The 14,707-nt window shown below is 47.1% G+C and overlaps 1 protein-coding gene and 1 pseudogene across 1 annotated transcript; both read right to left on the reverse strand.

Moving 5' to 3' along the window:
* LOC135892418 (interferon-inducible GTPase 5-like) overlaps nt 1-13,595 on the reverse strand; it is a 28,341-nt pseudogene extending 14,746 nt beyond the window's left edge.
* On the reverse strand, nt 345-4,810 carry LOC135892417 (chemerin-like receptor 1). The gene is made up of 2 exons (XM_065420196.1): nt 1,888-4,810; nt 345-957 (listed from the first exon to the last, which is right to left on the reverse strand). Exon 1 carries the CDS (start codon nt 4,518-4,520, stop codon nt 3,360-3,362), a length of 1,161 nt encoding a protein of 386 aa, XP_065276268.1. The 5' UTR covers nt 4,521-4,810; the 3' UTR covers nt 345-957; nt 1,888-3,359.
* Nucleotides 13,596-14,707: the final 1,112 nt, after the last annotated feature.

The following is a 14,707-nucleotide window of genomic DNA, read 5'->3' on the forward strand; positions in this document are numbered from 1 at the left end:
ATTGTTATTGCTGCTTGCTGTGCACTCCACAATATCTGTGAGAGTAAGGGGGAGACATTTATGGTGGGGTGGGAGGTTGAGGCAAATCGCCTGGCCGCTGATTACGCGCAGCCAGACACCAGGGCGGTTAGAGGAGCACAGCAGGGCGCGGTGCGCATCAGAGAAGCTTTGAAAACGAGTTTTGTGACTGGCCAGGCTACGGTGTGAAACTTCTGTTTGTTTCTCCTTGATGAACCCTCCGCCCCCCCCCCCGGTTCACTCTACTTCCCTGTAAACCAACCACCCCACCCTCCCCTCCCCCCTTCGAGCACCGCTTGCAGCGGCAATAAAGTCATTGTTACTTCACATTCATGCATTCTTTATTAATTCATCACACAACTAGGGGGATAATTGCCGAGGTAGCCCAGGATGGGTGGGGGAGGAGGGAAGGAAAAGGACACACTGCAGTTTAAAACTTTAACTCTTATTGAAGGCCAGCCTTCTGATGCTCGGGCAATCATCTGGGGTGGAGTGACTGGGTGGCCGGAGGCGCCCCCACCGTGTTCTTGGGCGTCTGGGTGAGGAGGGTATGGAACTTGGGGAGGAGGGCTGTTGGTTACACAGGGGCTGTAGCGGTGGTCTCTGCTCCTGCTGCCTTTCCTGCAGCTCAACCATATGCTGGAGCATATCAGTTTGATGCTCCAGCAGTCGGAGCATTGACTCGCCTTCTGTCTGCAAGCTGACGCCACCTATCATCTTCAGCCCGCCACTTGCTCTGTTCATCCCGCGATTCAGCCCGCCACCTCTCCTCTCGTTCATATTGTGCTTTTCTGTAGTCTGACATTGACTGCCTCCACGCATTCTGCTGTGCTCTGTCAGCGTGGGAGGACATCTGGAGCTCCGTGAACATATCGTCCCGCGTCCTCCGTTTTCTCCTTCTAATCTTCACTAGCCTCTGTGAAGGAGAAACATTTGCAGCTGGTGGAGGAGAAGGGAGAGGTGGTTAAAAAAGACACATTTTAGAGAACAATGGGTACACTCTTTCACATTAAATTTTGCTGTTCACATTACACAGCACATGTGCTTTCGTTACAAGGTCGCATTTTTCCACTTATATTGAGGGCCTGCCGGTTTGGTGTGAGAGATCACTCACGCAGTGCCAGGCAACAGATTTCGGCTTGCAGGCAGCCATGGTAAGCCACAGTCTTTTGGCTTTTTTAACCTTCTTAACATGTGGGAATGGTTTCAAACAGCAGCGCCCTCATTTCCCATATCAAGCACCGATTGGGTTGGCCATTTAAAATGGGTTTGCAATGTAAAAGGAGGGGCTGCGGTTTCCGGGTTAACATGCAGCACAAACCCAACTAACCCCCCTCTCCGCCCCCACCCAATTCTCTGGGATGATCACTTAACCCCTCCCCCCACCGCGTGGCTAACAGCGGGGAACATTTCTGTTCAGCAGAGCAGGAACGGGCACCTCTGAATGTCCCCTTAATAAAATCGCCCAATTCAACCAGGTGACCGTGAATGATATCACTCTCCTGAGGATAACAAAGAGCGATAAGGAATGGATGTTGTCTGCATGCCAGCAAACACTGGGACCATACGCTGCCATGCTTTGTTATGCAATGATTCCAGACTACATGCTACTGGCGTGGCGTGGTAAAGTGTCCTACCATGCCGGACGGGATAAGGCAGCCCTCCCCAGAAACCTTTTGCAAAGGCTTTGGGAGTACATGAAGGAGAGCTTTCTGGAGATGTCCCTGGAGGATTTCCGCTCCATCCCCATACACGTTAACAGACTTTTCCAGTAGCTGTACTGGCCGCGATTGCCAGGGCAAATTAATCATTAATCATTAAACACGCTTGCTTTTAAACCATGTGTAATATTTACAAAGGTACACTCACCAGAGGTCCCCTGTGTGCCCTCAGGGTCTGGGAGCATGCCTTGGGTGAGTTCGGGGGTTACTGGTTCCAGGTCCAGGGTGATAAACATATCCTGGCTGTTGGGGAAACCGGTTTCTCCACTACCTTGCTGCTGTGAGCTATCTACATTATCTCCATCCTCATATTCCTTGTACCCCGAACCCGCTTCCCTGTGTGTTTCTCCAATGAGGGAGTCATAGCACACGGTTGGGGTAGTGGTGGCTGCACCCCCTAGAATGGGATGCAGCTCCGCGTAGAAGCGGCATGTTTGCGGCTCAGCCCCGGACCTTCCGTTTGCTTCTCTGGCTTTGTGGTAGGCTTGCCGTAGCTCCTTAATTTTCACGCAGCACTGCTGTGCGTCCCTGTTATGGCCTCTGTCCTTCATGGCCTTGGAGACCTTTTCTAATATTTTGCCATTTCGTTTACTGCTACGGAGTTCAGCTAGCACTGATTCATCTCCCCATATGGCGAGCAGATCCCGTACCTCCCGTTCTGTCCATGCTGGAGCTCTTTTGCGATCCTGGGACTCCATCACGGTTACCTGTGCTGATGAGCTCTGCATGGTCACCTGTGCTCTCCATGCTGAGCAAACAGGAAATGAAATTCAAACGTTCGCGGGCCTTTTCCTGTCTGCCTGGTCAGTGCATCTGAGTTGAGAGTGCTGTCCAGAGCGGTCACAATGAAGCACTGTGGGATAGCTCCCGGAGGCCAATAACGTCGAATTCCGTCTTCACTACCCCAATTCTGACCCGCTAAGGCCGATTTTATCGCTAATCCTCTCGTCGGAGGTGGAGTAAAGAAACCGGTTTAAAGGGCCCTTTAAGTCGAAAGAAAGGGCTTCGTCATGTGAACGTGTCCAGGCTTAATTCGATTTAACGCTGCTAAAGTCGACCTAAACTCGTAGTGTAGACCAGGCCTAAGAAACCGAGCGACACGCTATTAAGGAGGAAAGGAGAAAAGCCAAGGTTTCAGTGTCTGCTCTCAGAGACCAAATGGAGCCGTTTAAAAGAGACGTCATTTCAACAAAGTCCCTCCGAACATCAGATCTCTCCAGCTGGTTGCCCCCCAAATCACTCTTAGGTATATAAAACGCTGCTCAAGTTATGCTTGCTGAATGCATTTACTCCAGAGAAATCAGTGAAGGATCCCACCACCAGGTGATGGCATTTTGTTTTTCATTGGCTTCTATCCATCCACACGGAAGCATCTGTACACAGAAATGTAGCGTTAGAAGGAACCTCAAGAGGCTTTCAAGCCTCTTCACCATGGCGAGACAGGATCAAGCGAACCTAGACCATCCCTGGCAGGAGTATATCAACACAAGCAGAGCTGAGCGGGGAATCATGTCTATGGAAGGGTGGAGTTCATTGGGTCAATTTTGCCCCTGTTGATGTGAGGGAGAGGTTCTGTCCGAACACGGCTGAGGTTCCCAGCTCTCAGCAGATGCATGGTGCCTAGAAGACCTGGGAGTCCGTGTCTGTGGACTTGTTCTTCGTGTTCGCAGTGGTGCTGGCGGCCTCCTCGCTGAAGGCACTTTCGAATGCTGAGAAGAGGGAGCGGCGCACCTTCCCCTTAAAGTCCTGACCCATGAAGACGTAGAGGATGGGATTGAGGCAGCTGTTGATGAAGGCCAGGCTGGCGGTCAAGGGGAGGCCAACAATGAGGGCCGTGTCCAGGCTGGGTGTCCGGTTCATCTCCAGGAAGGAGAAGATGTGGTAGGGGAGCCAGCAGAGGAAGAAAGCCATGATCACAGCGGCAATGACCTTGAAGGGCTTCCCAGATCGGGTCAGCTGGTTCCTCTTTAGCTTGGCCAAGATGGCACCGTAGCAGCACACGATGACGGTGAAGGGGATAACGAAGCCTAAGATAAAGCGGCTGATGGTCATGGCCCGGTGGTTAGTGTTTACCCTCTTTGTTCTCTGCTCCTCGGTGGCCCCTTCCCCGGCCGTGTCGAAATTGTTGTAGCAGTTGGTGATGTTCTCGTTGTATGGGGAGGGATCCATGTGGTGGAAGTATAGGTTTGGAGAACACAAGGCCAAGGCCACGACCCACACACCCAAGGCTACCAGGAAAGCCAGGCGGGGTGTGCGGTTATTCTGGGCCCACACAGAGTGCACTACGGAGATGCAGTGGTCTATGCTGATGACCATGAGGAGGTAGACGCTGGCGTAGAGATTGAGGAAGGCCAAAGCGGTGTTGATCTTACACAATACCCTTCCAAATGGCCAGTGGAAGCCAAGGGCTGTGTGGGCCACACTGAAGGGGAGGAAGAAGGTGAAGATGAAGTCGGCCACGGCCAGGTTGAGAAACCAGATGGTGTTGACTGTCCTCTTCATCCGGAAGCCGGTGATGAAGATGACCAGCCCATTGCCCGTCACTCCCAGCACAAAGGCAATGGAATAGATCACCATGGTGACCATGTTCATGCTATTAAGGAGCGCTTGCTTCCGGTTCACATCTTCATGATTGTAGTCAAAGTCAACATAATAGTAGGCAGTGGATACATCCAACAGAGTTGTGGGGAGAGAGGTGCCCTTCACAGCCATGGGGATGTCTTCAATTCTCTCTGTCTTACCTCTTTCTCCACCTGTCAGACACCAACAAAACTCGTCCATTAGTTATCTCCCCTGGCAACCTCCCGACCAGCCAGTGACTTGGAGGGAACTCCACCCTTCAGAAGGGCCAAGGGAATGTGGGACTCCTGTATTCTGTTGCACCACATTTACACTCGATGAGAAACTTGGACAAAGATGATAGAGAAATGGGACCAAGATACTCTCCTGGCCCCTAACCATAAATTAACTTGTTTATTTCCCGGTCACTGCATTAGGTCAAAGTCTTCAAACTCAAGGACTGTGATAAATTGGAGAGGACTCTGAGAAGAGTGATGGGAATGATTCAAATATTGGAACACCTGCCTTATAGTGAGAAATTCCAGGAAATCCATCTATCTGGCTTAACAAAGAGAAGTTGAAGGGGTGAAGTTGAAGGGGTTCCAGTCTATAAGTACCTACATGGAAAACAAATATTTGACCATGGGCTCTTTGGTCTAGCAACCAAAAGCCTAACAAGACCCTATGGCTGGAAGTTGAAGCAAGACAAATTTAAGACCAAAGCAGACTGTGAAGAACTTCAAAAAGATCTCACAAAACTAAGTGATTGGGCAACAAAATGGCAAATGAAATTTTATGTGGATAAATGTAAAGTAATGCACATTGGAAAAAATAACCCCAACTATACATACAATATGATGGGGGGCTAATTTAGCTACAACAAGTCATGAAAAAGATCTTGGAGTCATCGTGGATAGTTCTCTAAAGATGTCCACGCAGTGTGCAGAGGTGGTCAAAAAAGCAAACAGGATGTTAGGAATCATTAAAAAGGGGATAGAGAATAAGCCTGAGAATATATTATTGCCGTTATATAAATTGATGGTACGCCCACATCTCGAATACTGCATACATATGTGGTCTCCTCATCTCAAAAAAGATATACTGGCTCTAGAAAAGGTTCAAAAAAGGGCAACTAAAATTATTAGGGGTTTGTAACGGGTCCCATATGAGGAGAAATTAAAGAGGCTAGGAATCTTCAGCTTGGAAAAGAGGAGACTAAGGGGGGATATGATAGAGGTCTATAAAATCATGAGTGATGTGGAGAAAGTGGATAAGGAAAAGTTATTTACTTATTCCCATAATACAAGAACTAGGGGTCACCAAATAAAATTAATAGGCAGCAGGTTTAAAACAAATAAAAGGAAGTTCTCCTTCATGCAGCGCACAGTCAACTTGTGGAACTCCTTGCCTGAGGAGGTTGTGAAGGCTAGGACTATAACAATGTTTAAAAGAGAACTAGATAAATTCATGCAGGTTAAGTCCATTAAGGGCTACTAGCCAGGATGGGTAAGGAATGGTGTCCCTAGCCTCTGTTTGTCAGAGGGTGGAGATGGATGGCAGGAGAGAGATCACTTGATCATTACCTGTTAGGTTCACTCCCTCTGGGGCACCTGGCATTGGCAGGATACTGGGCTAGATGGACCTTTGTTCTGACCCAGTATGGCCGTTCGTATATTCTTATGTCTAAAAAACATGACCTACGAGGGAAGATTAATGACTCTGGGTTTCTTTAATCTGGGGAAGAGAAGACTGAGAGGGGACATGATAACAGTTTTCAAGTACATAAAAGTTTGTTACAAGGAGGAAGGAGAACAATTGTTCTCCTTATCCTCTGAGGATAGGACAAGAAGCAATGGGCTTAAATTGCAGCAAGGGAGGTTTAGGCTGGAGATTAGGAAAAACTTCCTAGCTGTCAGGGTGGTTAAGCACTGGAATAAATTGCCTTGGGAGGTTGTGGAGTCTCCATCATTGCAGATTTTTAAGAGCAGGTTGGACAAACACCTTTCATGGATGGTCTAGATAACACTTAGTCCTGCCACGAATGCAGGGGACTGGACTAGATGACCTTGCGAGGTCCCTTCCAATCCTATGATTCTATGATTCCCCACCTCTCCCATCCTCATTTGACCTATAACGTCCCCACCCAGCTTAAGGGAACACTGTCCGATGAAATATGGTATTAAACACACACTCCTCAACTGTGTCACTAATAACACCGGGCAGAGGTGTGAATTCTCAGCAACATTACAGCCCGGCCTACACGTAACAATCAGGTCGACCTAACCACATTTCACAGGCCTGTGAAAAATGTCAGCCCCTGAGCACTGTAGTTAGGTCGACCTAAGCTCTGACGAAGACGTAGCGAGATCGATGGAAGAACTGTTCAGTCAATCTAGCTCCTGTCTCTTGGAAAGGCGGATTAACGACATCAATGGAAAAAGCCCTTGCATTGGTGTTGGAAGTATCTATACTATGTCACTAAAGCTGCAGTACTGGCAGGACCAGATTAAGACAGGGGCTTTGGGGGCTGCAGCCCAGGGCCCCGGGTTTAGGGGAGCCCCCTTAGCCTGGGACCATATGCTGCAGCCACTAAGGCCCCTGTGTGTTGTGTGCCAGGCCGGCTCTGCTGGCAGGGGTGTGGGTGAGGCGGCTCCCCGCGCTGCCGTTCCTCTCCCCCCCATGCCTCCATCACTGCCCCCCGCCACAACAAGCACCGCACTGGGAAGCCTTGTCCCAGTCGCTGCCCTCGCATGCAGACTCCGCCCCCGCAGCTCCCGTTGCCTGCGATTCCCAGCCAATGGGAGCTGCGGGGGGAGGTGCCTGCAAGCGAGCGCGGGCTGCACGGAGCTGCTTGTTTCCCCCCCACTCACAAAATGGGAGAGGAGCTGCCCAGCCCCCAGGTAAGCGCCTGCACCCCAAGCTCTTGACCAAGCCCTATCCCGCACCCTAACTCCCTCCCAGACCCTGCACCCCCAACCCTCATCTGCACCCTAACTCCCTAACTCCCTCCCACACCCCACACACCAACCCTGAGCACCCCCCCCGCACCCAAACTCCTGCCCAGACCCTGCACCCACACTCCAACCTCCTGCCCTGAGCCCTCTCCCACACGCCAAATCCCTTGGCCCCAGCCCAGAGGCCCCTGCATCCCAAATGCCTCAGCCCCACCCCTGAGCCCGCACCCCCAGTCGGAGCCCGCACCCCCTCCCACATGGCACTCACCCTCCTGCCTCAACCCGTAGCCCCCTCCCACATACTGAACCCCCAATTTTTGGCCCCACCCCAGATCCTAGGGGGTCCCACAAAATCTAGTAGCCCCAGGCACCCAGAAGAGTTAATCTGGCCCTGAGTACTGGAGCATCCTGAGTGGAGACACAGGTCTGTCTGCACTTCGAAGATGGTATAGCCGTGTAGGTACATCACCGTAGCTATGGCAGCATAGATACGTAGTTGCATCCTATGCACATGGAAAGTGTTTGTCCATCGCTGTAGGGAACACCAGTTCCCTGAGAGATGGTTTCTTCCGTCAACATAGCTGCGTCTGCACTGGGGTTAGGTCGGCATAGCTACGTTGGTCAGGGGGGTGCCAGATCTGGGACAAATCTACCAGTTTCTAACTCTGGGGCTCCTAAACCACTCCTGGGGCCAGACCTCTTCTTTGGCGTCCTTCCTTGGGAGGTGGGGCACAGCTGGCCACCTGCCCTGCACTCCAGATCCAGTGCTGAGACATCCAAGTTGCTTGTCGGCAACCTCAGAATTCCAACAAAACTGTGGAAACTCTGAACGTGTATTTTAACATCTTGGGGAATATGTGGCAGGGAAACAAAACACAAAGGCTTTGGCAAAGGAAATTCTTAACCGCAGACATCAACCAGCAACCATGTGCTCTGGTTGCAAAACTCCATCCCCAGCCATGCAGGGCTCGGTACCACCCCATTGTTTCATAGGGGTGGGCCAGCCATGAAGATTCATTACAAAGCCAGTAGACCCTGCTTGTCATCTCAAGTGCTGTCTGTTCTAGTGCTCTACGGGGTGTTATGCTCCCCTCCCAGCAGGGACATGTCTCGGTATTGCCTCACAAAACTGTGCATAAACAAGATTAAACTGGATTTCAGCCCAGGCCACAAAATAGTGGTGAACAGAATGGAAGCCTGCAAACAAAATGGATGAGGTATAGCGGACCAGACACACAAAATGGATGCTGTATAGTGTATAAAGACATACAAAATGAATGACCTAACTTGGTACAGACCTTCCCAATCCATCACATCCCCGTTCTGAGCAGTAAGATGATAACAACCTCGCTGTAGTCTGCTCAGGGACCCAGATGTCAACTCTTGCTGCTTTAACGCAGGACCTGAGCCCAAGTCAGAGTCTGTCTACACTTGGAGCTAGGAGCGCGATGCCCAACTGACAGAGACATCCTCACACTCACTCCCATGGAGCTAGCAAGCTAGAAAATAGTAATGTGGCTGTGGTAGTACATCCAGTCTGGCAGTTCCTACATTCCAGTGATCAATTTGGGCATCAGCACAAATGAGTCATTTATTGGATTCAATTGGGCACCCACTGGCAAAACCAAAAGTTAGCACCTATGGCGCGTGGGGTGGTACTATCCCAAACCCCAGTGATGCACAGTACGTTTCAAGCCAATCCAGGTCAGCAGGTGGGTAAAGCAGGAAACTAGCTGTGCCCTTAGCTGTAGCAGGGACCCTGGCTTGCTCTGATATGGCTCATTGCCCCTGCCTGGGATTTGGAAATGTTGCCCGTAATGTGTAGGTAGGGCCCCTTCTCTGCCTCCCACTGCACTTTGATCACAGAGCAGGGAAAGCAGCTTTCACCTCACTGAAAAACCAGTGACCAGCAACATCCCTCCTGACTCCATGCCCCAGGCTTTCCTAACAGCTCAGGGGCTGGTGAGCTGCTATTACTGACCAGCGTTTGTATTGCAGAAAGACACTGAAGCACCCCTTGGAATCAAGGTTCTATTGTGGTGGGTGCTGCAGGTGTTTTAGGTGCTACTCATATTAGTCCCCTTTCCCTTAACCTCCGTAACAAGCTTCACACAGGGCTCCCATATCTAGCAGATTGCAAGTAATTTGCCAATTGCCAGGCTCCCAGAAGCTGGCACTGCGTTTATAGCAATTCCAAACTAACTACCTTCATCGCAGACTCTCCAGCCTCATCTCAGTTGCGCTAAGGCCCCTTTACCCTGCTCTGGCACAAGTAAATCCCAGGACGTCTGTGCTTCCAGAGCAAGGTGAAGAGATCTGAGTGTAACAGAACGGTAGGAACCCTAAGGAAAGGGAGGGACAATATGACAGAAAATATTATAATGTCTCTATATAAATCCATGGTACGCCCGCACCTTGAATGCTGCCAGCAGTTCTGATGGCCCCGGCTTAGAAAGATCTATTAGAATTGGAAAAGGTACAAAGAAGGGCAACCAAAATGATTAGAAGAATGGACCAGCTCCCATATGAGAAGAGATTAAAAAGACTGGGACTGTTCAGCATAGAAAAGAGACGACCAAGGGCGTGGGGGGATATGATAAAGTCTATATCATCATGACTGGTGTGACACAGGGCCAGAAAGGGTTACACAGCTAGCAGGGTAATTGACCCTGATTCAAACTGTAGAAACAAATTAGTAGAGAATGGTTGTGTGTTTGTGTGTTTACATATATATTGTTAGAGGTTAACAATGTAACCAAACAGTTCCTGTCTACTTCTGTATTCTGATAATTCAGAGATATTAACATTCAAATGAACTGTGAATGCCATGATATCGCTGTCTTGATTTCTTTTTGAGGTATATAGCAAATCACCTGCAAATGGTGGGAGATAGGCAGTTGCCTTATGTTAATCCATGCAGCTAATTACCAGTGATGTTTAGGAAATAGGAGGTTACTTTAAAGATACTATTGTTCACCCAAGGTCTGCATGCTGTCAAGAGGGTGCCTGGAAACTGTATAAAGGGCTTTTGGAACCTGATCCTTTTATCTCAGAGCTGCTTAAGCTTCATCAGGGGAAAGTTTGAGTCACAAGTCTGAAGTCTCCAGTCTCATCTGGATCTCCCTGATACTGGACATTGGACTGAACGTATGCGTTAATTTTGAAAGAACTCTGTGCAACTCCTAAATCCACCATCTCTACAATGAAACTGACCTAAGAATTTTGTTCTAGTCTGTATGTAGAATGATCTTTTAACCAACACTCTCTCTCTCTCTTTTTTTTTTATAAATCTTTTTCGGTTAATAAGAATTGGCTGTCAGCGTGCATTTGGGTAAGTGCATTTGGGTAAATGGTCAAATATTCTTTGACCTGGGGAGCAATGTTTATGATCCTTTGGAATTGGTAGAACTTTTTATATGATGAATAAGATTTTCAATAATCCTCATCATATTTGACTTGGCTGTCTGAGTGGGAGCCCAAAGGCTGTGTTGCTTTAAGGGAACTGGGGTTTTGGCTTCTGGGTAACCAATGAGGTATTGTAGAAGCTGATTTGTGGCTAGCTTGGTGGATCTAAGGATGAGAATAACTGTCAGCTTTGGGGATTGTCTGCCCCATTCTTGACAGTTTGCCCTAATTGAGCAATCTCAGCGTGACCCCCTGGAGCCCCAGTCACACCCGGTGTGGAGAAAGTGCATAAGGAAGTGTTATTTACCCCTTCACATAACACAAGAACCAGGGATCACCCAATGAAATGAATAGGCAGCAGGTTTAAAACCAGCAAAAGGAAGTACCTTGTCACACACTGCACAGTTAACCTGTGCAACTTGTTGCCAGGGGATTTTGTGAAGGCCAAAACTAAAACTGGAATAAAAAAGAATTCAGTAAATTCCTGGAGGATAGATCCATCGATGGCGATTAGCAAGACGGCCAGGGATGCAACCCCATGCTCTGGGTGTTCCAAAAGCTCTGACTGCCAGAAGCTGGGACTGCTCGACAGGGCATTTGATGATTGCCCTCTTCGGTTCCTTCATTCTGACACACCTGGGATTGGCCACTGTCGGCAGACAAGATACTGGGCTTGATGGAACATTGGTCTGACCCAGTATGGCCGATCTGATGTTCTAATCTGTAACCTATTAACCATGGGTGTTTGTCTGTTCCCTGCAGAGGTGTTAAATGGCAACTTCACCTCATACAACATATGTTACTTACTTATGCTAAAAAATCTCTTCCACCTTGTATTTAGCTATGAAATGGAGCATCTTTCCCAGACCTGAAGAAGAGCTCTGAGGACCTTGAAAGTTTGTCTGTTTCACCATCGGAAGTTGGTCCAATGAAAGATCTCACCTCACCCTCCTTGTCTCCCTCATAATTTTAACATCATTTTCTTTTGTCACATTTTCCCAGGTGAAAAATAATGTAAGGAAAAAATAACTCAGGTAGTAGGGGAAAAAAACCTTTCCCGCAATTTTATCCCTCTACCTGCATGCCCATGTATAGGATCGCACAGACAATTCAACCAAAGAGGTTCCCCAGAAAAGCCTATTCATTAAAAAAAAATCAGAAAATGGGCTGGTCTCCTCCCCCACTGCTCCCATGCTCCCCAGGCAAGGAAAGCACAAAGAGAAACACCAATGTGTGGGGGTAGCTGGTCCCCAAGGAAATGCAGGGAGCCCCTAAGCTAAAGGAAACCATTAGTACAGTAGTTCAAGCACATCCAACCCCAAACAGCAAACACCCCTGTCCTCTGACAGCATCGTGGGGCAGCCGATCTGGGGATGTACCTTATGCAGGCTGTGCTGAGGCACCGTCCTTCCTGGACCTGGAGTGATTGGTGGGTCAGGGGAACCAATCTTTCCTGCTGGAACAAAAACAGCTCTTAGGGGGAAACTCCCCAGGACTTTGCTGAAATGAAGAGAAGCGACTGACTTTTCTCTAATAATTAAAGAGGTCCCTGTTTTAGTGAGGTGCGGGTCAGGGCTGAGCAGGGAGAGGTTTCTTGTAACATGGGGTGGAACAGGATTCGGTCCTTCCCCTACTGGGAACATATCCTAAATTAATCCTGCTCAGTTGTTCTGCTATTTTCCCTGTTCCCTAGTCACAGTTGCAGCATGAATCATTCCATCCTCAACCATTGCTCGTCTTGTTCTCTTCTCCCCAGGGCAGCCTGGTAACCCCTTCCTCAGCACTCTGCCAAGTAGAACATATACATGAAATCCCGAACTCCCTGCCACAACCCCCCACCTGGTGCACAAACAGAAACATGGGAAATTGTTCCCCTTCCAAGCTGTGTCCCCCTTTTGGAGATATGCTGAGATCAGGCACTGGGCTGATTCTCCACCATGTCGTGTCATCATTTACAACAGTGCAAAATGATGGGTCCTGAATGCTGCTATCCGGGATCATGGTGTTCTACACCTGCTTTGCACTGGTGTGACTAGAGTGAGAGAGCTTAAGGGTGAAAAAAAGAAAGCTTTGGTAAGTTAGAGAGGAAAAAGGAAAGAAAGGTTATTAAAGAGAAGAAAGATTGTTTGGTTAGGTTTAGTAAGGAGACATGATTTTAAAGAATTGAAAGACAACTGAAAGAAAAATTAAGATTTGTGTTTTAAGGGGTTAGTTTGAAAGGATAGAGGCAAGTTATTAAAGAAAAGAGGGATTTTTGGTTAGGTTTAGTAAGGAGAGATGATTTTAAAGGAGTAGTTTGGCATGTTATTAAAGAATAGAAAGAGAGAACTTTTTTAAAAAATGGAGATTTTTGTTTTTAAAGGGTTAGTTTCAAAGAATAGAGGCAAGTTATTAAAGAGAAAAAAGATTGTTTGATTAATTTTAGTAAGGAGAGGTGTTTTTAAAGGACTAGTTTGGTATGTTATTAAAGAATAATTTTTTTAGATAAATGTAAAAGGTGTATTAAATATGAGGGTACATTAAGAAAAAGAGCATTTCAAAATATTAAATAATATTTAAAAATAGGTCAAAAAGAACACACGTGGCAAAAAAGGAATTTTATAAAGAAGAGACAGTTTAGTAAGCACATGGTAAAAATATAAAGGCAGGTTCATAGAAACGCATTTAAAATATTAAATATAAGGGTAGGTTAAGAAAAGAGCATTTAAAAAGAGTGAAATAAAAGAGAAACATATAAAGTGAAGTTAAGAGAGAGAACAAGGCAAGAAAAGGGAAACAAAAACCCCTTTACAAAGGGCTAAGCCAGACAGCCCGTGGCTGAGTCAGAGAGAGTGGTCTTACCTTTGTGACGTCTCCTGGGGAACAAGGAAGCTTCCAACACTCACAACCCCTCAGGTTAGCCTTTGGGTCGGACCAATCAGATGCTGTTCTACAGCTGCATCATAGAATACATTTTCCTGAACCAATCCTATAGTCCCAAGATTTGTATACAAGAGCCATCTCCCTCCCCGCCCCTCACTACCCCCTCCCCTTTAACTGCCTTATTCTTATCTAAAAAAACAGACCCCCTCCCCCAAGCATCTTTCCTGCCATGTAGCACTTTTTCATAGGGGCTTTAATAAAGGTTAAAACCATAATAACCTTAGTAACAGTTTTTAAAAGTTTTCCCCTATGCTTTAGACTAACATGGGTCATTTTTTAGTGAGGATAATTTGAAGCTGCAGCAAAGCCGCCGTTAGGAAAAACAGCGTCTGTGAGTCAGTGGATCAGAGATTAGAAGGGTGTTTCTTCCCCCACTTTTTTACAAAAGCAAGTAAAAGTTATATTAAATTTTGTGAAGGAATAAAGCTCTGCTTTATAATCACTTGGAAAGACAAGCCTATATGAAGACACAGCCCTTCATTTATAGGTGTTTAAATAAAAAAATGAGCGTGCAGAAACACCGCAGGGTTAAACCCACAAACCCTTACTAACAAAAAGTTTTGTTTTAAAAAGCTTTCCCCTGTGCTTTTAGTGAAGATAATTTGAAGCTGCAGCAAAAACAGCGTCTGTGAGTCAGTGGATCAGAAAGAAGAAGGCTGCTTCTTCCCCGCTTTTTAACAAATAGAGGTGAAAGTTATATTAAGTCTTGTAAAGGAATAAACACTTTAAAAGACAAGCCTATATGAAGACACATCCTTTTATTTAGCACTTTTGCATATGTTTCAATAAAATGTTACCATACTGAAACTTCCCAAGGTTAAAAAACACAGAAAACTTGTTTATAAAAGTAATTATAATGATAAAAAAGATTTCCTGTATGGTTTAGACTAACATTGCATTTTTTAGTGAGGACAATTTGAAGCAGCATGCTTTTGCAGCAAAGCCACTGTTAGCAAAAACAGCCTGTGTGAGTCAGTGGATCAGAGAGAAGAAGGCTGCTTCTTCCCCCACGTTTTAACACATACAAGTGAAAGTTATATTAAGCTTTTGTTTTCGTTTGAAAGACTAGAGGGAAATTATTAAATGAAAGAAAGATTTTTGGTTAGGTTTAGTAAGGAGAGATGATTT

The sequence above is a fragment of the Emys orbicularis genome, chromosome 20 (genome assembly GCF_028017835.1).
Source record: "Emys orbicularis isolate rEmyOrb1 chromosome 20, rEmyOrb1.hap1, whole genome shotgun sequence".
Taxonomy (NCBI): Eukaryota; Metazoa; Chordata; order Testudines; family Emydidae; genus Emys; species Emys orbicularis.

Coding starts and splice junctions, on each gene's coding strand:
- LOC135892417 (XM_065420196.1), bottom strand. CDS start 4,520: ATGGACGAGTTTTGTTGGTGTCTGACAGGTGGAGAAAGAGGTAAGACA.